Raw genomic sequence first — 23,436 nt, 5'->3', positions numbered from 1 at the left:
CGCCCGGTTCACTTCGGGCCCTTGTTCCTCAATGCAGTCACATGGAAAAAGCAAAGAAAAGGCAATTTGGGTTTTAGGCTTTGGGCCTCCCCATGTGCCCAATCCCGTGTGCTCATCCAGCTGCACCAAGTGGGGACAGGCAGAAATCAGTTTAGTGATGCCAAATAATTCCTTCAACACTAAGTAAAGCTTTTGATTTTCCTTGTCTTTGAGGCACAGGGGCAAATCCCAGCCCTGCTCCAACTGTTCCAGAGCGTGGGAGAGCAGCAGCTCCAGAGATGCTGGGGCAGCACATGATCTCCATCTGGGCAGGAACTCAGCACCCAGTGGGGATGGATGTGGCTCACTGGGATCCCCCCTTCCTTCCAGAAGAACCCAAAGACCTTTAAACTCTGACTGGGAACCTCACAGGGGGAGATTTGAGGGTTGGGCTCTGGCTTCTGCCCAACCACCCAGTAATTCCAGAGCCCTCCTGGCAGTGCCCAGGCTCCTGGTGAACAGGGAGGAATAAAATATCCCATTACCCAGTTCAGGAGTGACTGGGGCTCTGCCCAGAGGCAGCCTGCCCTCATTTCCATGTGAGGGGTTCAGGTGCTGAGTGAGAGGAACATATTTCCTGAGGAGTCTAACAACAAATCAGGGAGCTAAAGGGAAAGTGTGGGATCCCTCAGGCTTCCCAGGACAGCCCCTACCTCTGCTGCTCGGGGTATTCTGGCAGTGCTTAAAGAGAGGGATCATGGTACTGGGTTGGTTTTTATTTTGCTGGTGGAGGTGGGGGGTGATTCTGACATTATTTTTTTTCTCTCGATCCTAATCAACAAACCAACTTTGATGTGCAGCCATGACCTTGGAGACACAGCACCTCTCCTGCTGCTCCTGGGACTGTGCACTTTATCCAGGACCCATCCCTTGTGCTCATCCCAAAGCCATGATGATCCCTGAGCCCTGCTGACAACAGCGAGGCTTTTGCAGCAGGAACTTTGGGCACCAACAGGAAGCTCTTGTGGTCACAGATATTCAGCTGAACTTGCTTGTGTTCTTTCTTTTTTCCCTGGGGTCAGATTAAAGCGCTTAATGGGGGTAAGAAGCTGTGGTAGCAGTTCACAGCACACATTTCTCTAAGTGTGCCTCAGAAAAGCACCAGCTACCAAAACCCCCATTTTTTGAGGAAACAGCCTAACCCATTTCCCCTTTTCAGTCACTGAACTTCTACTTGCTCAATAGCTGGAGGAAAAAGTTTTTTCCATGAGCTGTAGGTGCTTGGAAATGTATACAGAGATGTGGATAACTTGTGTGCCCCCTCTTTAACCCCAGAGAATAAATGGTGCTTTCAAACAATCCGGGATAAACAAGGAGAACTTCGCTGTCTGCGCAAACGAAACCCGATAATTTGTTTAAAAGTGGATTAGGTGAATTTGGGGAGCGCTCCAAGGTGGCTGATACACAGGAATATCGAAGAATCCTCCGAGATGCTGCTAGCCAGGAGCTGGGAGGGGACATCAGGAATGCAACCACAGCCTCTCCCTGCCCATCATCTCCCACTGTGTCCTGCAGCTCCCCATGTCGGAGGCCGCGTTCCCCGCGCTGAATTTCCATCTTGCAGAGTTCAGCTATTCTTAGGCGAGCTTGTGAGTCATTAAGCACATTCAGATTGTTTATTTGTCAAGCCACAGGCACTTAGATTTGCTTCTGAAGCCAGACAAGCCCCTCCAAGGATTTTCTGTGGGCCACAGAAATTACTAGGTGAAATTCCACGGCAGGAGGGAACGCTGCGCGCCGGATCCACCCAAGGGCTCCTTTTCAAAGGTCAATATAAGAGGGGAACAGAACAACAAGAAAAATGTGGTTTCCTACAGCCTCTCACCACCTGATTTCGCTTTTATGTGTTTTTTTTTTTTTTTTTTTTAAGAGAGGAACTGGGCTTTGCTGGCTGGCTCTAATGCCTGAGAGGGTGGATGATGGTTTGCATGGGGAAGGGACTCCCTGGGGAAGAAGGTTTCCATATAGGGGTGGGATTAGACCCTCCTGGAGGCCCTGCAGCTGCCAAGAGCAGCCAGACAGGAGCAGGGAGAGGCTCCTTCCCTGTGCTGAGAGGAAAACAGAGTTGATGTTGTGTCCAGAGCCTGCAGTGCCAGGGAAGGAGCTGATGTGATGGAGCCCCTTTGGAAAGGCAGTACAGAATCACTACTGTTCTATAGAATGCCACGTTTGTGCCAACATCCATTTTTGTAGATTCTCTGCAGACTTGTGCTGTGCTCACAGAACTGCCTTGTATGGTTTGGGAATGCCAAAACCCTGCCCCATTCACCTGCCAGGCCTGTGGCCTTTCACTTTTGGCTGGCAGCATGAACGGGGCAAAATGCTTCTGCCAGTATCTGGTTGCTGCAGGAATACAAATGTCAACCCTACAAAGCAGCTCCATTTGGGAGGGTTTTATGGATCAAGCCATAATTAGCATGAAACTTGACTGTACATCCCCTTTCACACCCCAAAACCAGCACCTCCCTACACATCCCAGCCAGCTGGATGCAGGCAGGGAAAATTGTGGAGCTTAGATACAACCTCTGTCCAGGAACCAACCTGCTGCTCACTCAGCCCTGTGCCACCCTGGCTGTACACATCCTGTGGTCCTCAAAGTAAATAGGGAAAAGACTTATTTTGCTTGTGGCACAGGGATCACCCTTGTGATGTTCACATCAAACCATGTGGGCTTGCCGGGCAAATAAATTTGCTGTAGTTGTGTCCAAAAAAGAAATTATGTGCTTGCAAGTATTTAGGTTGCCTAGAGAAGTTGTGGCTGCCTCTGGATCCCTGGAAGTATCCAAGGCCAGGCTGGACAGGGCTTGGAGCAATCTGGGATAGTGAGAGGTGTCCCTGCCCATGGCAGGAGGTGTAATGGGATGAGTTTTTAAGGTCGCTTCCAACCCAAACAAGTCTGGGATTCTGCAATGAGCAAGAAATGCTGCTGCTCATAGCTCAGGTAGCCCTGGCATAGCCACAGCTGGAATTCACACATCCACTGACAGACTCCAAATCTGCTCAAAGGGAATTTCTTTGCTCAGCTGTCCCTTGTGAAGTGGTTCTCATTTTTCCACACATCTCTTGTGGACAGGTGTGTGCTCATGACCTTGGGCTTAGTGTGATGCTGCTTCTCTTAGGAGAGGGAATCCATTCAGACCATAGAGAGAGGCTCAGCTGTTCTCTGCCTTAGCTTTGGTTTCATGGGTTTTCACTCTTGTGTCATTTGTCCCCCTGCTCCATGGTCTGATTCCCATTGAGTCACCATGCTGGGAATTCCTGCCCTCCAGCAGTGGTTCAGTGCCTGATGGCTCAGGGGCTGACTTCTCAGTAATCCTCCCCAGGAGCTGCACCTAGAGAAGCCCTAGAGATCCCTCCAGTTCCATCCTCCAGGCTGAAGGGTCAAATGTGACCTGTTGGCTTTGCAGGGATAATGATGTTACCTGTTAGAAAATTGCCAGTTCTCTTTAAAAGCCAAGCAAGGGCATCTAGTGATGCTCTGGGTGCTGTGAACTCCACAGACTGCAGGAGGTGCAGCTGGTTTTCCTGAACACCTCCCTCCTGTCACCCACTTACAGCCTCTTCTTGTACCAAGGACTGGGGCAGAAGGATCTGTCCCTGCACTCCTCAACAGCACAAATGCTTTCATCAAGTTTCATTTTCACTTGAGTCACTCGTTCACTCACATGATGATGTTTGTAGATGTAACAAAGGGCTGTGTTTAATTATATATATATCAAGTCTCTGGGATAGGCAAGGAATCTGACAGAATCCCATTCTTCAGCTGAGATTCCAGCAAGGAGTTACAGAAATTCACGAGGGGGTAGCTCTGTGGTGGGGACAAAACCTGGATGAGGCCGGCACAGGCTCTGCAGTTCCCTGCTTGAGGTGGTTGTGTTGGGGTCACTTTGCTGTGTAATTCCTTAAAACCTGGCAGAAATGGTTCTGCCGTGGAGAAAAACAAGTACTCACTTATTGATTCTTTTGCCTCTTTTTTCTCCTGCCAAGGTGGGGATTAAATGCACAAGATGGAATTTCTTTTTGGGACTCAGATGTTTGTTGGTTCTTACCTCTGTCACAGTCTCACAAACCCTGAGTTCTGCAGCCCTTCACTCTAACAAACTACAAATGGAGTCCCATCTCTCTCTCTGCAAGATCCTTAAAAGGATGAACTGTCCAATTAAGAAATGACACCTGAATTATTTTTACTTTTAACCCAATAACCAACCACTTGTGCCTGCAATGGGGACTTTTTATCCAATTACACAAAACCACCCAAACCCGTGGAGAAGAAGGTGAAGAAGAAGAACCAGCCAGCGCCCTAAAACTTCTAGCTTACTTTATATCTATTACTATATTCTAAACCCTTAAACTCTTAATTTTCCCACCATGTGGTATCACACACTTCTATTCTGCACACCCACAATCCCAGTTCTATCATTCCATTTTGGAAGCTTCTCCACGGCCTCAGGTCAATGCAGTTTCTCCTGGGGGTCAGTGCCTGGCAGCACAGAAAGTCTGAAATTCTCAGCATCCAGGGGTCCAACACTCACCTGAATCTTAAACCTTTATAACGGTGGCCTCGTGTCCCTAGGTGTGGATGAGGAATTCCAGAATCCCTTCTAGGAATGTCTGTCAGTGGAGATGCTGCCAGCAGATGGTGCAAGCATGTGCAGGTCGGGCTTCCTCCTTCCTCTGCTTCCAGAAGTAACAGCTCTGTGTGATGTTATTCCGACCTGAGAACAGAGATGGGGAGGGATTTCGTGTGCATTTTCATTTTGGTTATGGTTTGCAATGCAGGAGATTCTGATGTGAATTCCAGCCCCTAGCAGCAAACTGCCTCTGCTACCAGAGAAGCTCTGGATCCATATTTATATCAACCAGAGCAGCAGGCTGTGAGCTGTGGAAGAAAATCTGCACAGACAGGCAAAAACTGGGGGAAACACCCTTAGGATGCAACAGCACCACATACAGAACATCCTTTTTTTCCTGCAGCTTTGCTTTCAGAGAGATCTGAGGAGAAATGTTCTGTTTCAGACCTGGCCACAGAACTCTCTTGCCCTTGGCAGATTTACAGAACCATATGTTTATATTGTTATGAATGAATTAATCTGCTTTATCTCTACATTATGGGTACAATTATTGCTATTTTCTGAGATATCATACATGCATATGTAGCTCTAGGAAGTTCATAGATCACATCCAACTGTTTTCTCCTAGGAGGCAGATAAATGAGAGCCAAGGCTGTGCTATCAGTGGCTAAATACCTTGACCTCCAAACTTATAAACTCTCCCACATGGAGGAACTTGTTATGGTTTGTGCACAGACAAGCTCATGGATTGTGGCTCAGGCCTCCAAGCTGACATTTGCCTTCTGCAGCTGAAACTAAAGGAGCTCCTTGCAGGCTTTCTGTGGAGTTTACAGAACTGTAGCAATTTCTGATTTATTCCTTCCTGCCTCCCCTAAAATCTGTATCTTTATAGATGCCAGAAAACAGCTGGCTGCAGGGGTCAAGGTTTTGGGCCAGGTTTTACTTGACAGAGGCTGAAGCTGCTGTAAGTCCCCAGGTGGGAATGAGTTGCTCTGTGGCCCAAACTAGGATCTCAGCCCTGACAGTGGCTTTGCTGCTGCCTCACCCCCTCAGTCTGACATCAAATTGCCCAAACTCATCCTGGTTTGTTGCCAGAGCCAGGCACAGCCCTGCAGAGGTGCTGCTCTCACAGGGACTGGAGTTCTGCAGTGGCCAAATTGTTCCCACGTGCCCCGAGGCAGCGGCACCGAAGTTAAAGGAAGGGTTATGAGATGATTTGAGATGCTCTGGAAGCAGATGTAGCTCGTCAAGCAGGGATAATTCAGGGTTTGTGACGTTCCCAGGCTGCTTGCTGTGGGAAGAGTCAGATTTCCTTTCCTGTGGAGTAAAACAAGTCAGACAATTTGTTTCTGTTTCTGGCTGTGAAAGGGCACAGAGTCTGCATGAAGTGTGGGGCTCACCGAACAATAAAATCCCTAAATATTCATTTCTGTTCCTTGTGCCTGAAGCCAGTCCAGTCCTGATATTTTATAGCCAGTATTCTTATTAGTATGAATGGTTTCTTACCTTTTCTGTGTGGGGAATTTGACCAACAGTCCTATTCCTCAGGAATAAAATGGGTTTTACCCAGCGTGGGCTGCAGAACTTCCCACCCCGAGGTCCCCGTGTGATCCAAGCCTGCTGAAAGAGCACATTGTCTGCACACAATTTGCACCAAAATTCACAGAATAATTCTAACAATACCAGAGCCCTGACAGATTTATAGACCTATCACTGATAGGGCTGCAGGCTCTGGAAATTGATTTATATGATTCAGCAACAGCTAAAGGTTGGGGAGGTTTTCCCCTGCTGGGAATCGTGCTCTGCACTGGAGTCTGGCTCCAAGACTCCAGAAATCCCATCTCTGGGGAATCTGCTCCTTCCAGGCATTTCATGTGGTTATTTTTGGCTATGTCTCTGAAGATTTCTGGTCTCCCAGCACAGCTATTTTTATAACACATGGCTGTGAAGTCCATAGTATTGGGCATAATTGGATTTTGCACATTGGAGTGCCTCAGGACCCTGTGTAAGGAATCACTGCCTCCTGCACCTGCTGCTTCTTTGGCCTGTGCCTGAAACACTCCTTTACTGTATGGAGTGAAGCTCCAGAGCTTTCTAGACAACAGCTCCTTTATGGATCCTGCTAAGCTGCCATAAATATTTAATTAGGTGTTACTGTGGGTTTGGAGAGATACAGAAAAAACTAATCCCCATTTCCTTACATTTAAACAGAACCTTTTCCTGCTGGAAAAATTTCCCCACGTTAAGCACTGACAGGGAGCCATATTTTAAGAGGGGGCATAAAAATCTGGTGAAGAGGAGATTTGAAGGAGCTGAGGGTTTTTCCTCGGTGGGAAGGAGCTGCTGGATGGCAGGTTTGAGATGGAGCTGTGTGGGTGTCTCTGAGGCAGCACAGCTCCATGTCAGGCTGGTGGGTGAAGCTTCTTCCCAACCAGGGCAGCTCCTGCTTCCCGAAAATAAATCATGGCTTCAGGGGCATTTTGTGAAGAATCAGCAAAGCAGGCTGTCCTGGGCATCCAGGGGGTGGCACTGCCTGGATTCCTCCCTGTGTCCCAAACTTTTGGATACAACAATGACCTGGACTGGGATTACAGTTGATGAACTCACCAGAGAAAGGTGAGAGAGAAGAAAGACCAGGCAGAAGTGGGACTGTGTTGCCTAATTTAAAAAAAAATCAATCAACTGACAGACCTGCAGCTAAGATTTCACCCCAGTTTTCCATCCAGGTGGCAGAGGGGAAGCTTAAATATCACTCAGAATGTCTCACAGTTATATTGGCTTTGTCTCTCAAAGCCAGAGAGAACTAATTTAGAGTGGAAATTAAAAATGACACATGCATGGTTTGGTCAAAATAACGATGATGGGGAATTAGGGAGCAATTTGTGAGTATATTAAGGGAGAGAAATTATTTAGAACAGCGTAAGGGTTATATGCAATCAGATGAAATTACCAGCAGAAATAGTAAAACAGGAAGTTTTCATTTTCATTTTAAAAATCCAGGAAGAAGACCTGACCCTGAGCCCTGCTGGGCTGCACAATAGTTCAGCACAGACCCCTTTAAGGGGAACATTTGGGAATTGTCCCCACACTGTGGGAAAAGAGCAGTTAAAGCTCATCCAAACAAGTGCTGAGTATTCTGAGAGGTGCTGGGCTCACCTGTGTACTGCTTGTGTGGCAGATGCATTTGTGTATCAAAATAATGATTATACCTATGAACACTGAGCTGGCTGCGTCATTAGCCAAAAGAAAAGTAACACACAGACCAAAACCCCATAACCACCATGAGAAATGCTGTGTGCACTTCCAGTCCCCCAAATTTGCTCTGCAAACATCTCCTTTCCCTCCTTCCCTCAGTTACTGCCCCTGAAAAGCCAAAGCACAAGCCTGGCAATGTCCCCACGCCTGACTTTATCCCCAGATCTCAGCTTCTGATGTCACTGATGGCATTCCTAGGCACGAGCACACCTGGAGTTCAGCTAACACGAAATGAGGAATTACCTGATGTGGATTTAGACTCAGCCTGTAAAATCCTTGGATAGAAACAGTCTTCCCTCATGTTTGCTGGAGCAGACTGCACAGCACGCACTGGGCATGGCAGAGCTTGGCTGAGGTGAGCAGCCAGCACCTCTGCACCTCAGGGTTTATTCCAGCTGGAATCCAACCCCAAGGCCCAAACACTCCCAGATTTTCCCCTTACAACCCCGGGTTTGACTGCCCAGCACCTCCAGCTGCTGCTGAAGCAACTCCTCAGCCAATGCCTCAAACCAGTGATGCCTCAGGTTTTGGCTTTTATATTTTCACATTCTGAGCTGCTTTAGTGTGTGGGTCTGGGTTTCACACCAGGGGATGCTGAGCTCTGTGCACAGAGCAGGGAGACAAAACAATTCCTGCTCCAGCTGGGCACCAAGGACAAATGATCCAAACCTCAGCCCAGGAGCACAAACAGCGTGGGCTGGAGAGAGAAAAACAAGCAGGGTGGGACTGATGGGCTGGAGCTGGAATGGGACAATGAACTCCAAGGTGCCAATGGAGCAGAGCTGATCCCAGGGAGAGCCCCGGGAGCGCTCGTGCATTTTGGGACCATTTTGGGTCATTTGGGTGCAGCCCTGGCTGGGCTCTGGTGCTGCCCAAGGTGGATCCGTGGAGGAGATGCTTTGGAGAAATCCCTGCTTTATTCTGGGACTCTGCCCAGCCTCTACTCTAGGGCAGCAAAGGCATCACCAGCAGCGTCACACAGACTTAATTAATCACTTTATTAATCAGTCAAGCACTTCCAGGACCTCTGGGCACCACCCACCTGGATAAGATTCCTGTCTCACACAAAAGAGCCTCTGTAGTGCTGAGTGTCTATTAACTGCAGGGACCTCGGGCAGTGTTTGCTGAGTGGAGCTAAAGTTCACAAGGCAGAGCTGCGGGGGAAATCCATCCATCCCTGCTCAGTGGGAATGCAGCATCCCAACAGCTTCTGGGGAGCTCTGGGGATCCCACAGGCCAAGGAAATAAATCAATATATTCACCTCGGGAATCTGAGCCCTGCACGTGGAGGCACATGTGGATATTTTACCGACAAAGAGAAATCAAAGCCTGTGCAGGAGCACAGCTGCGACTGTTGGAATATAAACAATTCCTTCCACAATTCATACGAGTATTTAGGGATAGTGACTTGCTGTAATAATTAATTTAGGCAACAGCAAAAAAAAAAAAAAAAATCTGAAAATATTGCAGGACTGCAAAAAAGAGTGATTTTTGTGGAGGTCAGTTTGCGTTAGTGCTTAACAGGAGTGCCACGCTCAGGGCAGGCAGCAGCAGCTGGTCCTGTGGAACTTCAGCTTTTGAGTGCTGAAATTTGGGGTAATTCACCCCAAAACCCAGATCTGGGTGTTGCCCAAAGTGAGTTATGCAGCTAATCCTATAAAATATCTTATGTGAATGAACCTTTCTGTTGGAAAACCTGTATGAATAAGCAACGTGCATCCTTTATGTACAGACGGGAGGTGCTGGAGGGGCCAATGTAAAGAGCAGAACGCAGAAATCTACAGCATTTTCCCACATTCCGTCTCTTTTTAAGCGTGGCGACCCCTAGCCCGCCAGCTTTGCAGCCGTAACAGCCTCAGCGCTACGTGCCATTGGCTACCCGGTGTACAGGTGCTCTGGAGGAGCCCTGGGGCCGGGATGCGCTGGGAATTCCGCTGGAATGTGCGGATCGTGAGGGAAAAGCGCGGGAAGCTCCGGGCCACTGCGGGCCCTCAGGGCGGGGAGGGCGGGAAACGGAGCCGCCGCCTCTGATTGGCCGAGCCGCGCAGAGGGCGTGGTCACAGCGGGGCCAATCCACCTCCCGCCGGCGGTGGGGGGGCTTAGAGGGCTCTCCCCACGCTAGTGGTACAGCCCAAACCCGAGCCCTTTGGCCGGGCCGTTACCAGCGCCCGCGCGCGCTCAGGCAGGACCCACAGCGGGCTGCCCGCCGCGCTGCCTGATGCAGCGTCGCCCTTGCGCGGCCGCTGGCGGCATCACGGCGGCTACCGGGACGCGGCGGACATACCGACGGCGGGGCGGCGCCGCGTTCCGCATGGCCTCCGACCTCCGGCGCGCTTCGGCGGCGCGCTCGGTTTACCGGCGTTCTCACCGGGCGGCCGCCAGCGGGTAGTGGGTGGGGGGGGGGGTTGCGGCGCGAGGCGGGGCGGGCGGGCGGGTGGGAGGGGGGGGGGGGTCCTCGTCGGCGCGCGGAAAAAAACGCGCCAAGTTGTCCGGCGGTGTCCGCGCGGTCTCCATGGCAACGGCGCGCGGGAGCGGGGCCGGCATGTAGCGGTGAGTGAGGGGAGCCGCGGGCCCGCCGGCCGCGGGGAACATGCGGGGGGCGCGGGGGGGCGGCCCCAGCCCGGGGCGGGGGGCGGCGGGTCCGCGCTCGGCCCCCTCGGGGAGTAAATGGCGCCTGGTGTGCGCGTGTGTGTGTGTGTGCGCGCCAGGTGTGAGCGCCCCGGCCGCGCCCCGCAGGAACCATGCCCGGCGTCCTGCCCGGCGACAGCGCCAGGGCCAGCCCCTCCAAGAAGAACCGGCTGTCGCTGAAGCTGTTTCAGAAGAAGGAGGCGAAGCGGGTGCTGGATTTCGTGGAGGCGCAGGAAAATGAGGCGAAGGGAGCGGAGTTGCGAGGCGCCGAGATGTGAGTGCCGCGCGGGACAAGTTGGGGTGCCGGGGCCGCGCCGCCATCCCCGCGCCTTTCGCTTTCGGCTCCGCGCTGCGCCTCAGCCCCGTTAACGTGCGCGCTAAACCCAATTAACCTGCTGCTTCCGTTAAATTAACGAGCGCTTACGGTAATGCAACCGGCGCCGCGGCTTCGCCAAACCGAACCACCTAAGTGCCGCAACCAATTCCCGTCTCAAAAAAGCGGCGCACCGGGGATGTCTAGTTGGCACAAACTTTGGGATCGCTTGCTGAAGTTAGTTTTTAAAACCAACTTCTAGGAATTCTTTTTTTAAAAAACAACTTTTATTCTGCTGCGATTTGCTCTTTTGGTATTTTGGATTGGGATCAGTCGAAGAACTTGCTTTGCTTCGAGTTAATATAAGTAGTTATTGTGTCACTGAGCTATTTATATTAAAATTTAATTCCTGCAAAGCGAGCTTTAATGAAAATATGAAGGATCTTTAATTGTGGGGTTGGCTGTCATTCATTAGGGTTTTTCAGGCCCTAAGCAAAACTATTTCATTGCTAGTGGGGGGATTTAAGTGGGAAAAAGAAAATTATGGTCAGTTCGAAATAGTTGGAGACTTTAAAATTGGGTTGCGTTGTGTCATTGCAATGTATAATTCACTTTTAGCACTGATTAATAATAATGATAATCTATGCACTAGTGCATAGTGTGTCAGGTTTATTGGATTCTTTTTCTAGGTTTTTTTTTCTGGTTTTATGCTTTGGCTTTGCACCCAGAAATGAAATGATGTGACTGGAGCAGGGGACAGTGTAAAAATACATTCTAGGCACATTTTTTCTGCCATATCAACGAAGAAAGAACATACAAAATTATTTAAATATGGAATTTTTGATCTATTAAATCAGTCTCCTTCTATTTGATGTGTTGGAACTTGGAGCACGTGTTCCTCCTGTGTGGTTTTGGGGGGTTGCTGAGAAGTCAGTGTGAATTCAGACACACTTTGGCAGGGTTTAGACCTGCATGTCTCAGTGCTGAATTCTCTGAGGTGGGGAGAGATGAAGGAGGGATTTTTTTCCAGAGTGTCTCTTACCCCATTTCTCTGTTTCCCAGTGACCAGGTGGTTCCTGCAGCACAGCCCCCCTCCCTTGTCAGCTGTGAGAAAAAAGACAACATGTTGCCTTTTGTGGGCTTGAACAACCTGGGCAACACTTGCTACCTGAACAGCGTCCTGCAGGTGAGGCCGTGTCCAGGGGGGCTCCAGAAGGGAGGTTTTGGACAAGCACAAATGGGTGAAATCAGTTTATTCTGGGTGCAGTGTAAAGGGCATCTCATTACAGCAGGGAAATAAAGATGCTGCTGCAGGAAATGTGTGCCCTGTGGTCGTCCTGATTGGGAAATTCTTCAGTTTCCATACTCGGGGCTCCTCCCTGCTGTGAAAAATCCTGGATCTTTGTGTGCCTGGGGAGGTGCAGAGCTGTGTGGATGATAAATGTGCATTTATGTTTGGAATAACTTCTTACTCCAGTTATTCTTGTGTTTTCAACTGTTGCTTTCAGGTATTATATTTTTGTCCTGGTTTTAAAACTGGAGTAAAACATTTATATAACATCATTTCAAAGAAGAGAGAATCTTCAAAGGATGAAGGAGAGCAAAAGGCAGAAAAGGTAACAAATCCCCACGTGTTCTTTATATTTGTAACCTCACAGGCAAGGCTGTCCTGAATGTAGGGAAAATTTAACTGATTTCTGTTCTTAAGAAGCTTTTCAGCATAGTTTTCTACACTGTTACTTAATCTGAAGATGTATTTTAGTGGTTTTGAACTTTAGCAGAATTTTTAAAGTCTAATACAAGAAATTTGAGGAAGATACCTGACCATGCTTCTGGCACAAAGATAATTATGATACAGTGCCTGGAGCTGATGGAAATGGTAGTTTGGACAAGAATGGTTTGGGATTTTAAACTAATGGCTAATTGGGCTTTTATGTTTGTATCCTACTTGGAAAAAAACCGAAATATTGTCTGAAACCCACCTGCCTCCCATAGCAGACAAAAAATTCAGCCAGATATAGAAAACCAAGGGGGAGGGGAGGAGAGAAAAATGTTAATTTGTGACCAATGTAACTGTGGCAAGTGTTCTTATTCCTTTTACATTGTTATTGCAGGGAAGCTGTAAAGAAGATCCCGTGGCAAGTTACGAGCTCATCTGCAGTTTGCACTCCTTGATCCTTTCAGTTGAGCAGCTTCAAGCCAGTTTTCTCCTAAACCCAGAGAAATACACGGATGAATTGGCCACTCAGCCCCGAAGGCTGCTGAACACCCTCAGGTACAAATCCCCTTCAGTGCTGACAGAATTCTGTCCTGGCATTTCCAGGCTGGTGCAAGGTAGATGGCCTTAAATTTGACCTTAAATTTTTGATGGCCTTATAGGCAGCAAGATTTTTGTGTTTCTTGTTGGCATTGGAAATTTGAAAAGAAATTTAATTTTTTAAGACTGTAATGCAGAAGGGGTTTAAAACAGTGCTTAGGTACAGAAGTGTTATTAAATTACAGAGAGGTTTGGGTTGGAAGGGACCTTAAAACTTGTCCAGTTTTCCCCCCTGCCATGGGCAGGGACAATGCCAGGGATGGGAAGGATTCCCTTGGAGCTGAGTGTATAAATCCTTAAGGCAGAGCCTTCCCCCAGCTCTGTGACAGAGAGGACTCCTCTCTATGCCTGGAGAAGATCCTCCATGACTTTTAAATCCCCGATTTCAGTCTCAAATCACAGTCCCCAGTTAGCAAAGGATACCAAACCCTCATGCTTTGCTCCTTTGTTTTCACAGAGAGCTGAACCCCATGTACGAAGGGTACCTGCAGCACGATGCCCAGGAGGTCCTGCAGTGTATCCTGGGGAACATCCAGGAAACCTGCCAGCTGCTGAAGAAGGAAGAGCTGAACAAACTGCCTGTGGAAGAGCCTGCAGCGAAACTGGAGGAAAAACCCAACCAAAGCTCTGAGAGCAATGGGTCTGTCAGCCCAGCTGAGGAGGAGGATCCCACCCTGGGCAGCCACGGCGGAGACGCGGCCAAGGAGAAGCTGCTCAAGGCAAACGGGAAAAGGAAAAGCGACGCCGAGGGCGGCAACGCCAAGAAAAAATCCAAAGTATCAAAAGAGCAAATTGCAGCAGAAGAAAATCAAAGACAAACCAGGTCCAAGAGGAAAGCCACGGGAGAAAAGATGGAAAACCAAACGGACGCCATTGCCAAGTGTTCCGGGGACAGCGAGAGCGCCAAGCCCACGCAGAAAAAGTCGCGCCTTAGGTTAAACTGGTTAAAATCTTCCTGCAGGCAGCCCAGTATTCTGTCCAAATTTTACAGTCTAGGAAAGTTAACTACAAACTTGGGATCCAAAGAGCCAGGGAAAGAATATGACTGTGAGTTTGAAGAGTCAGCTGTCAAGTGTGAAAATGGTGACAGTAAAGAAGAATATCATGAACCAGCGTCTCCCATGGAAAGCCATCATGGAAAAGGAACTGAAAAAGAACCAAAAAAGGAAGGTTGGTGCACAAGTGGATGGGCTTAAAATTAGTAGGATTAAGAAAGTACAATGCGTGGGAAGTCAGCCTTCAGACTGCACAGCCTGCAGAGCTCTAAACACAAAATTAGATTTTTCAGGAATTGAAGGTGATTTTTAGGAAAGAAAATTTATTTTTATACGTGTTTGTAATTTTTTTCTTTTAGAACTTGACCTGTTTAGCTTAGATCTTGAGGCATTTCTCTTAACATTCTGTAATCATTGTACAATATGTATAAAAAAAGGCTGAATATTACCAGGTTTGTATTTACCACTAATTTTTGTCATCCATAGAAAGAGCAAGATGTAAAGGGATATTTCTGGCAGGAGCAAACAGAACCAAACCCTTACTAGCTATGGTTTTACAAACAGTATCCTCTTTTTCCCTTCCAGTTCCTTAATCTTTCCATATTCCCAACCTTCCCAAGAACCAGGAAGGACTCAGGATGTACTAAAGATCTAATCTATTTTAGAGATCTCATAGATACCAATTAGAAATGCTAATTGGCTGGCCGGTCTGGATTTTGTTTATGTCAATGAAACAAGATACATGTTGAGGGAAGGGCCTCAGTATGAATTCAGTACTTACTAATTTGGAACTTTCCACCCACCATTTTTTTATAAAAAATTGAAGGAATGAAGAGTCTTTTGAGTTGTGCATTTCTTCTGCAGATTTGGCCAAAACTGGCCAGTAAATTTAGGAAGGAGATGACTGAGAATGAAGAGAAACCAGGCAAACCACAGTGTGGTGCTCCTTGGGGACATCAGCAGTCCATGCTAAGGAGTCAGAGCACTGATGACAACCAAATATTCCAGAATATGACACTGTCACACTTCAAGTACAAAACAAGGGCCCAATTTTAGAGCAGAAATTAAAGTTCTGAGGCCCAAGATACAGAGGGCTCTTATTTACTTACAAGCAGGTGATACCATGAAAACTGCTCGTGATTTGTTTTACTTTTTAATTCCTGTCTGAGCTCCCTAAAAGGCCATGGCTGTAACAGTGATTTTCTGAGGATAAGCAGGTTCTGAAGGGTCTCTGGAATGAAGTGGCCCTTGCTCAGGGATGTGCCATGTCCTCTCTCCAGGTACTGAGCTGGCTGTCTTCGAGCTGGTGGAGAAACTCTTCCAGGGCCAGTTAGTGCTGAGGACGAGGTGCTTGGAGTGCGAGTGCTTCACGGAAAGGAGGGAGGATTTTCAGGACATCAGTGTCCCAGTGCAAGAAGATGAACTTTCTAAAAGTGAAGAGAGTTCTGAAAGTAAGTAATTCTCTCAAAGAATAAAGGGTTGTGAGGTGTGTTCTGCCTCAGCTAGCCGTGGGGAAGGACAGTGCTGCAGTTAGGAACACAACTCCTGTTTGTGCTGGCTAAAATTAGAGGCTGTTATCTCCTGTCCTGATTAACTTTAGACTTTGGAAACATGGTGCTGATAATGTTGGCAGATCCAGATAATATTCAAATTGTTCCAGATCTTAACACATAGCATGGACTGCCTACAATCTGTCACTTAGGCACCTGTTTTCCTGCTTATGAATAGGTATTTCCTTTGATTTGAGTCTTCTTTTTTCTTCTGGGTAAGAAATTTTGCTGCTTTTTCTTCTTCTTGTAAGAAATACTTACATTTTTTTCTTAGAAATAAAAGAAACACAAATCCAGCTTTTTTTTCTTAGTTACTCTAAAAAAAAGCAGTATTTTAGATTGTTGTTATTTTAATAACATTCTCATTATGCTTGTAAATTTTAGTCATGTGGTCTCTTTAGCAATTTTTGATCTAGATGCAGCTTTTATCTATTTTCAAAAGGAAGCGTGCCAAAAACACATCTTGAAATGAGAATTTGAAGGAAATTAATTTTAGTTGCCACTGACTTAATTTGGAGCAGCTTTTCCTGCTTTTGCTCCCCATTTTGCTGAAGGATTCAAAGGAAAATGTGCGGGGTGATGTTCGTGTGTGAAGTGCTGCCGACAGCGGGTGATCCTGTCAGCAGTGTGAGGGTGGCAGGGGAGGCAAAATGCAAGAAGTGAGAGGGAACTTTCTGGTTATTTTTGGGCTTTGCCTTAATAAGTGAATTTGTGGTCTCATACAAGCTCTCCATTTCCAGACATGGCAACAAAATTGTGTGATCTGAAACGAGCTTTGGAAAAATCCTAATTTTGAGTAACGATAGCCATTAAGTGATGTTCTCATTCCTTCCTGAAATGCTCCAAAGATTGGAATACATCACATATTTCTCACATACTGAGTGTTCTTTGCAGTGCTGCAGGTTTGGAGTGGTCCGAACTTGACATATTTTGTTTTGTTGCTCTTCTGGCGGGATGCATTGGAAATGTAAATATTGGCATATCCACGAATGCAGTGATTTTCTTTTCTAGTTTCTCCAGAGCCAAAAACAGAAATGAAGACTCTGAAATGGGCAATTTCCCAGTTTGCCTCAGTGGAGAGGATTGTGGGAGAGGACAAGTATTTCTGTGAGAACTGCCACCACTACACGGAAGCCGAGCGCAGCCTTTTGTTCGATAAAATGCCCGAAGTGATCACAATTCACTTGAAGTGCTTTGCTGCCAGTGGCTTGGAGTGAGTATGCATTGCCTGTCTTACCAAACAGGGTCCTGCAGCAAGGGAAATCTTACCCCAGGAGCTGGAAATGCTTTGGAATGTTTCCAAAAGATTCCCAGATTGGACTTAAATTGCTGGGATGAAGCCCCCAATGCCATAAAGGCTCTGTGTTGTTCCAGGTAGTGGCAGAAATTACTTCCAGAAAAATTGGCTTTTGGGAGATTCCTTAACAAAAAGTTTTTAGCTGTACTCTTGGAACAACTTGATATTTCTTAAAATTTTATTTACTTGAAATACCCTCTTATTTAAGGGGATATTTAAGTTTTAAGTAAAAAAACTGAGTTGAGAGGCAGCTTTAAAGTGCCTTACCAGAACAAGTAATGAGAGTAAATCTGCATTTTATGGTCTGATGTTGTCTCTGCCTGAATGTACTAAGAAGTACTTTCAGTACTAAAAAGATGAATGTCAATGGGGAAAAAAATTTAATCAGGACTTAACACACTTTAAAGAGCCAACACTCATTACCCCAGAATGAACCAATTCCTTTAAGCAGATTTTGGTCTCTACCTAAATGTGAACACTGATCTTTTGGGGAAAAAAATAATAATCAGATAAACATTTTTAAAGAACAAATATTAAAGGGAAAAAAAATCAATTACTTTAAAAACACAGTAGTATCAGCATCATTGATATTCAATTACAGAGTAATCAGTTTGGTATTGTAATTGTAGCAATCCTTTTGTTTTGAAAGAAGTTGTGGGAGTGTTCTTTATCTTTTTTTTTAACACTTAAGAATTTAGGGATTTTCTTTGGGATGAAACAAAGAAAAATTCATCCCCACAGCACTGTACAGGAATATCCAGGTTTCTGACAAAGCAGAAAGGAAATCTCCTCTGTCTCTGCAATGTCTTTCCATACAAGTCCAGAAACGTAACATACAAAATTGTCTTTTCATTGATCTCCACAATATTTACTTAAATACTGATTTGTATATACTGATTTACAGCTGCACACTTAAAAATCATCACAGTTGAGTGGGAAGCATGAAAATTATCTTCCATTTGCTCTTGTATTTCCTATTTTCCTGTTTCCATGAGGAAAGACCTGCAGTTAACCAATCCTCTCCTGCCTCACTCACCTCTTCTGTCCTGGCCAGCTTCAGGCCCTTGCTCCAAAACACTCAGACTAATTTCCAGGTCAGAGTGATTCCAGTCTCTTGTGGTTTTCCTCATGTGTCCTTTCAGTCATTCCATAAATTTTCTGCCAAGGGCTACCAGTCAGAGATTAAGGAAATCGGAGTGGAAAACCTGACACAGAAACCTGTGATGAAGCTGAAACTCTTCTAAAAGAGTTTCTTTATTTTTGGGTTGAATGTCTTGGGCAAAACCCTATCATTGCTGAAAGTAATAACAAACTTTTCTACTGGCTTTAAGCTTAATTTTTTTAAGAGAAGAATCTTCAGGCACCTTTTAGCTCCCACAAAAATTTGGGAATCTAGTCTGCTCAGTTTTGCTTTACTGAGTTCTCTGGTGACTGAGTTGTAAATAAATGACAAATGAAGGGTACTGTAAATATTTGCAGTTAATAGGGATTTTATTACTCTTTTCTAGACGCTGCTTTGCAAAGTGTTTTGCTTTAAAATAAAGCAGCCAGTTTGAAAATCTCCTTGCCTGGGGAGGAATCATTCTCTTTGGCAATTGTTATGTGGGGAAAAATGCCAGGCCATGTGAGAGCAGGCTGTGAAGCTGTTTAGAAGACATTTGTTAACTGGTAAAATGTAGTTAAGCACTTCCACTATAGAAATTTAACAGTCTGTGAAAAAATCAGCTTTTTTGTCTGGTGAAATTCATTGTAGTTGGTAAAATGTCACTAATTTATGGTCTAGAAAGATGTGGCTGCAGAAATCAGGTTTGCTGTGTTTGAAGTGCATCAGTCAGAGCAGGCAGAGTACTTGGCATGCAATTTTTCTGTCTTTAGATTCTTATCATTAAGAAGAACAAAAAGCTAATAGGAAAAGATTTCCTCTCTTATTTCCTCCTCTCCAAATCTTTCTGATGCTGGATGTCATTGAGAAGAAAGGTAGAGCCTGCTTTTTCCTGTTTTCTGTGAATATGATTGTCCCAGTGTGCTTGAGTACAACTGGATTTGTAATCCAGGGTATCAGCCAGCAGTTCTGTGTTTCTTGACTCTCTTCTGAATATCTCTATTTATGGCTGCTGATAATAGGGATTTTCAGAAGATTTAAGTTATTATTTCTGATTCTGTGTACTTTTTGGTGAAGTGTGTATGGGGAGAGAGGTGTGAAGTGAGGTTTCACTGAACTGGAGTGACTGAGGATCTGTGTGTGTGTGTGTCACTGTGTTTATTTCTGTGTCTCAGGGTTCATGGCTCTGAACAGGAGTGAGGCAGAACCAAAATTAAATCCAGGAAAACAATAATCATAACTCCAGATATGCCATGGCTGCAGTTTCCTTGGATTTAAGTTATTTTTTCCTATGATAAGAGCAGTGAGCTCTTGGAAACCTCAGTTGGCTTGTCTGTACTCCCCAGTATTTTTCCCTACAACACCCTCACAGTTGAGTAAGACTGAGTCATCCCTAGAATTTATTAGGACATCACAACCTATTGTTAAATAAAGGGGTTAATTGATCTGGGCTGATGCAATGTGTAAGTCATCAAGAGCAGAATCATTCAAGGAGGCTGATGCACAACAAAATCCCAACACTGACTTTCTCTTCAAACTCTGTAGAAGATCCTTATAATGAAAGGACTTTTTCCTCTCCTGGTTAATTTGTGTGCTGTGAGCAAAAATACCGAATATTTATGGAATACTAGAGGCTTTTCCAAAGTAAATTAACTACAGAATTGTTTGAAAAATTATAATACTGTAGGACAGTTAGTGAAGAATCCCAGGTGAGCACCACTGGCACAGCTACAGTGCACTGAGGGGAGCTGAGGAAAATTAGTCACAATCTCTGCGTGATATTAAAGCTACTTGAAAGTAAAATAAGTAATGCTTTATTTAGTAAATGACTCTTTCAGGAGGAGAAAAAAACAAACCCAACCCTGCTGGGTTCAGCCTTGGCTGTTGAAGAGGTATTTGGTTTGTTTTTGAACAGGATGCTGAGAGAGAGAAGGGGGTGTTTGTGCAGAAATAGGAGCAGGAGTGATAACAATCAGCTGAACCTTTATCATCATTATTTAAAATATATCTTCAGCTGATACTTTAGAAAAAGGGATCTCAGAAATCGCTCAAATTTAGTTTTTGGGCTGTAAGATTTAACATTACAGTCATACAAACGCCTTTCCTGACCGGGGGTGCTGGTGCCGAGCCAGGGCGGCAGGGAGCAGTTCCCATCATCCGTGTCTTTGAGGAGAAAGGCTGTGGCTGCACCTCTGGGCCACCTGAAGGGGTTTTTGGGAGGTGCTGTGGTGTCAGCTCCGTGTCCCTTGCCAGGTTTGACTGCTACGGGGGCCTGTCCAAGATCAACACGCCGCTGCTGACGCCCCTCCGGCTGTCCCTGGAGGAGTGGAGCACGCGGCCCACCAAGGACACCTACGGGCTCTTCGCCGTGGTCATGCACAGCGGCATCACCATCAGCAGCGGCCACTACACGGCCTCGGTGAAGGTCACCGACCTGCAGAGCCTGGAGCTGGACAGGGGCAACTTCCTCCCCGAGCCGGGCTACGCCGCGCTCAAGCCGGAGCCGCTGACCGAGGAGGAGGCGCGGGCCGTGGCTGAGGACTACGACGACGGCGAGGTCTCCTTCAGGCTCAGCGGCGCCGCGCCGCCGGGCAAGGCGCTCAGCAAGAAGAACATGGAGGCCGTGGGGCTGCTCGGGGGGCAGAAGAGCAAGGCTGACTGTGAGCTGTGTGCCAGCAAACAGCCCAACCCCGAGAAGCTCCTGAGCGTGGCTCCCGAGCCCCGCAGCGAGCCCAGCGCCGAGCCCAGGGCGGAGCGGGGCGAGCCCGTGGGGCTGGGAGCCAACGGACTGGAGAACAAAGCCCTCTACGTGCTCCAGAGCCTCAAGGAGTACGAGGGGAAGTGGCTGCTCTTCGATGACTCCGAAGTGAAGGTCACAGAGGAAAAGGACTTTCTGAATTCTCTTTCTCCGACATCGTCATCTACATCGACTCCTTACCTACTGTTTTATAAGAAAATTGTAGAGTGATGCTGTACTTGGACTGTAAATATTTGGGATTTGCATTCACCTCTGGCTCTGATTTGCATCCAAACCACCTGGAAGCAACGGCTGTTTGTTTTTTGAAGCTACTGATTCTTCATCTTTCTGGTCTATTTTTTTCTTTGGTGTCAAGTGGCTCGACTCAAATTAATGAAACATGACATAGGACTTGACTCACACCGTAACTTTTCTGCTGGAGAATAGTGCTCTGACCTTTTAGAAATAACAGTTTGTATGGATTCTAAACAATGCCTACAGCACCCAGTAGTGGTTTTAATGCAGCTCTAGGTCTCAGACATGCCTGTTGTATTATTAGCTTTTTTTTTTCTTTTTTTTTTACCCTTTCCCCCCCGATTTTTTTTAAATAAAAGTTATTTGTATTCATACCCTGGAGTAAATGTATATTAACTAGCAAATTTCATCAGAAGTTGTGTATTTTTGTAACTTGGGAAGTAACACTTCATATTTAGTCCTTGGGTAATGGACGTGTTTATTCTCCTGCTCCCATACTTTCCTGCTCCTTGCAACTTGAAGCACAAGGAAAGGAAAAAAAGGAAGGAAAAAAAAAAAAAGAGTCTGGGAATGTTGTCCAGAGCATTGGAGGGAATGGAATTAATGGAATTGTTTGACTGGTCTAATTTACATCTTGATGCACAGTTGTTAATGAGCAAACTGTAAATAAGTATGATTAATACTACAAACTAGGGGCAGAGTGTAGTGTAATTAAAATAATTTTGTACTTTGAAGAGTGAAGCCCTCAAATCTGCATCTCTGTTTGGGGTGGTTGGGAACTTAGTGGTGACCTTCTAACTGAAGTTAATTTGTACCTGGAGCTCACTGAAACGTGGGGGAAAGGAGAGTGTTTGGCTTTGATGCTTTGTTAAGAATGTACATAAGAAATAAAAAAGTTATGATCAGCATCTGAGACAAGCAGATCAGCCTGTTGTGTTTGGAAAGGGGAATGCAGAAAGGAAAGGGGCTTTCGGAACAGTTACAAAAAGCTGGGAAATAATCTGAAAGAATTCAAGTGCTGTTAGAATACATTCTGTGGTTTTTAGCTGGCTCTTGGACAGTACCTCCTAATTTGAAGGTAATTTTTGACTACAGTTGTGAGGTTAAGGGGAAACATTGCAAAACTAAAACCATTTGCACTAAATACTAGAGATGAAAATCTTAAATTGTCTGTCAGAGAAATTGCAAGTGACTCCTAAAAACTAATAATTAAAATCTTAACAAATATGACTCAAAAAAGGGGGATTGTTCAGTCTGTCCCAGGATGGATGGAATGACATTAAGTGGCACTGCAGGCTTTGAGTAGGCCCTGGATATAATTCACCTTTTTTCACTACAAATTAATTTATTTACAGGAAAACACCTAAAAACCTCTGCCTAGTTAATTCTGCAATAGTTAAGTTTTACTATCTTGTTATTATAATGTCGTATAAACGTGGAGGTGAGTCAGGAAAAATCAGCTTTTAGTGCATTTTCCATGTTAGGTTTGACCTCTGATTATTGCACAGGTCTTGATTTTGCAGCATAAAAAATCTGCAATGACAAAATACACTTTCCCTTTTCCAAAGCATTGCACCATAATAATAAATAATTCCAGAATCTAAACCAAGAAAAAGCTGCATTACAAAAATATCAGTAATCTTACCTTGCAAGGGCAGCCCAATCCCATTACAGAATGCAATTTTTTAGGCTTTGCTGAATTTCAGCCTGCAAATGAAAGTTTATTTTTCCACACCTGGCACAAGACTTTTATCTTTTTCATTCAACTGCAGCATCAGGAATGTTCCAAGGAAACAAAATACCATTATTTACACCAAAATAGGATGTCAGGAAGACCCAGCTGCCTTCCATCATCCCAGCAGAGCTTGGGAGGTGATTCTTTGTGGCAGCTGAAAACAGCCTCAGCTGGAAGATGCTGAATGAAAACCCCTCCTCTGGCACAGGGAGAGGGATTGGGGGTGGATTTTTGGGATGTTCATTCAAGCACCACTTGCCACCCCCCTGAACTTGTTGCTTGTAACTCCTGGCCTGGAGCAGGACCGCTGTAAATTAAAGTTTTATCCTTTCATGGCTCCTGGGATTTTTTTGCACTGTGTAAATATTTTTAATGCCTTTTCCTGTAAATCTCTTCCAAAGCCCTTCCCTCCTTCCTTAATATTTTCCATTCTGAGATTCCCTGACTCTAGTAGCACCTCCAAGGCCTTGTCAGCACCCCTGGGCTTTGCAAGAGCCTCGGAATATCCATGAAAAGTTTGGAATTTTCCTTCTGCAGGGAACTCCATGCAGGTGTTCCTGTGTTCTGCCCTGTGACACAGAACCAATTCAGGATTGTTCTGCTCCAGGGAACCTTGCAGAGCCTGGCACACATAACACCACC

The 23,436-nt window shown here is 45.9% G+C and overlaps 1 protein-coding gene and 1 long non-coding RNA gene across 4 annotated transcripts; one reads left to right on the top strand and one right to left on the bottom strand.

Annotated features, from left to right (window-relative positions):
* Window positions 1–1,626: 1,626 nt before the first annotated feature.
* On the bottom strand, window positions 1,627–10,204 carry LOC146766728 (uncharacterized). Its single transcript, XR_014956858.1, has 2 exons — window positions 4,572–10,204; window positions 1,627–1,796 (listed from the first exon to the last, which is right to left on the bottom strand). It is a non-coding gene; the product is annotated as an uncharacterized LOC146766728 (long non-coding RNA).
* A 101-nt stretch (window positions 10,205–10,305) lies between these two features.
* USP1 (ubiquitin specific peptidase 1) lies at window positions 10,306–21,967 on the top strand. 3 transcript variants are annotated; one of them, XM_021542820.4, is made up of 9 exons: window positions 10,306–10,415; window positions 10,602–10,767; window positions 11,869–11,992; window positions 12,315–12,422; window positions 12,921–13,081; window positions 13,581–14,293; window positions 15,399–15,569; window positions 16,680–16,881; window positions 20,321–21,967. In XM_021542820.4, exons 2-9 carry the CDS (start codon window positions 10,607–10,609, stop codon window positions 21,033–21,035), a joined length of 2,355 nt encoding a protein of 784 aa, XP_021398495.3. In that variant the 5' UTR covers window positions 10,306–10,415; window positions 10,602–10,606; the 3' UTR covers window positions 21,036–21,967. The 3 variants fall into 3 exon arrangements, with proteins under 3 accessions (XP_021398495.3, XP_021398486.3, XP_021398503.3); XM_021542811.4 differs by having other exon boundaries at window positions 10,574–10,767; XM_021542828.4 differs by lacking the exon at window positions 10,602–10,767.
* The last annotated feature ends 1,469 nt before the right edge of the window (window positions 21,968–23,436 follow it).

Source organism: Lonchura striata, chromosome 8 (genome assembly GCF_050655825.1).
Source record: "Lonchura striata isolate lonStrDom1 chromosome 8, ASM5065582v1, whole genome shotgun sequence".
Classification (NCBI taxonomy): Eukaryota; Metazoa; Chordata; class Aves; order Passeriformes; family Estrildidae; genus Lonchura; species Lonchura striata.
The sequence above is the reverse complement of the archived record's forward strand: the minus strand, read 5'-3'. Positions and strand labels throughout refer to the sequence as shown.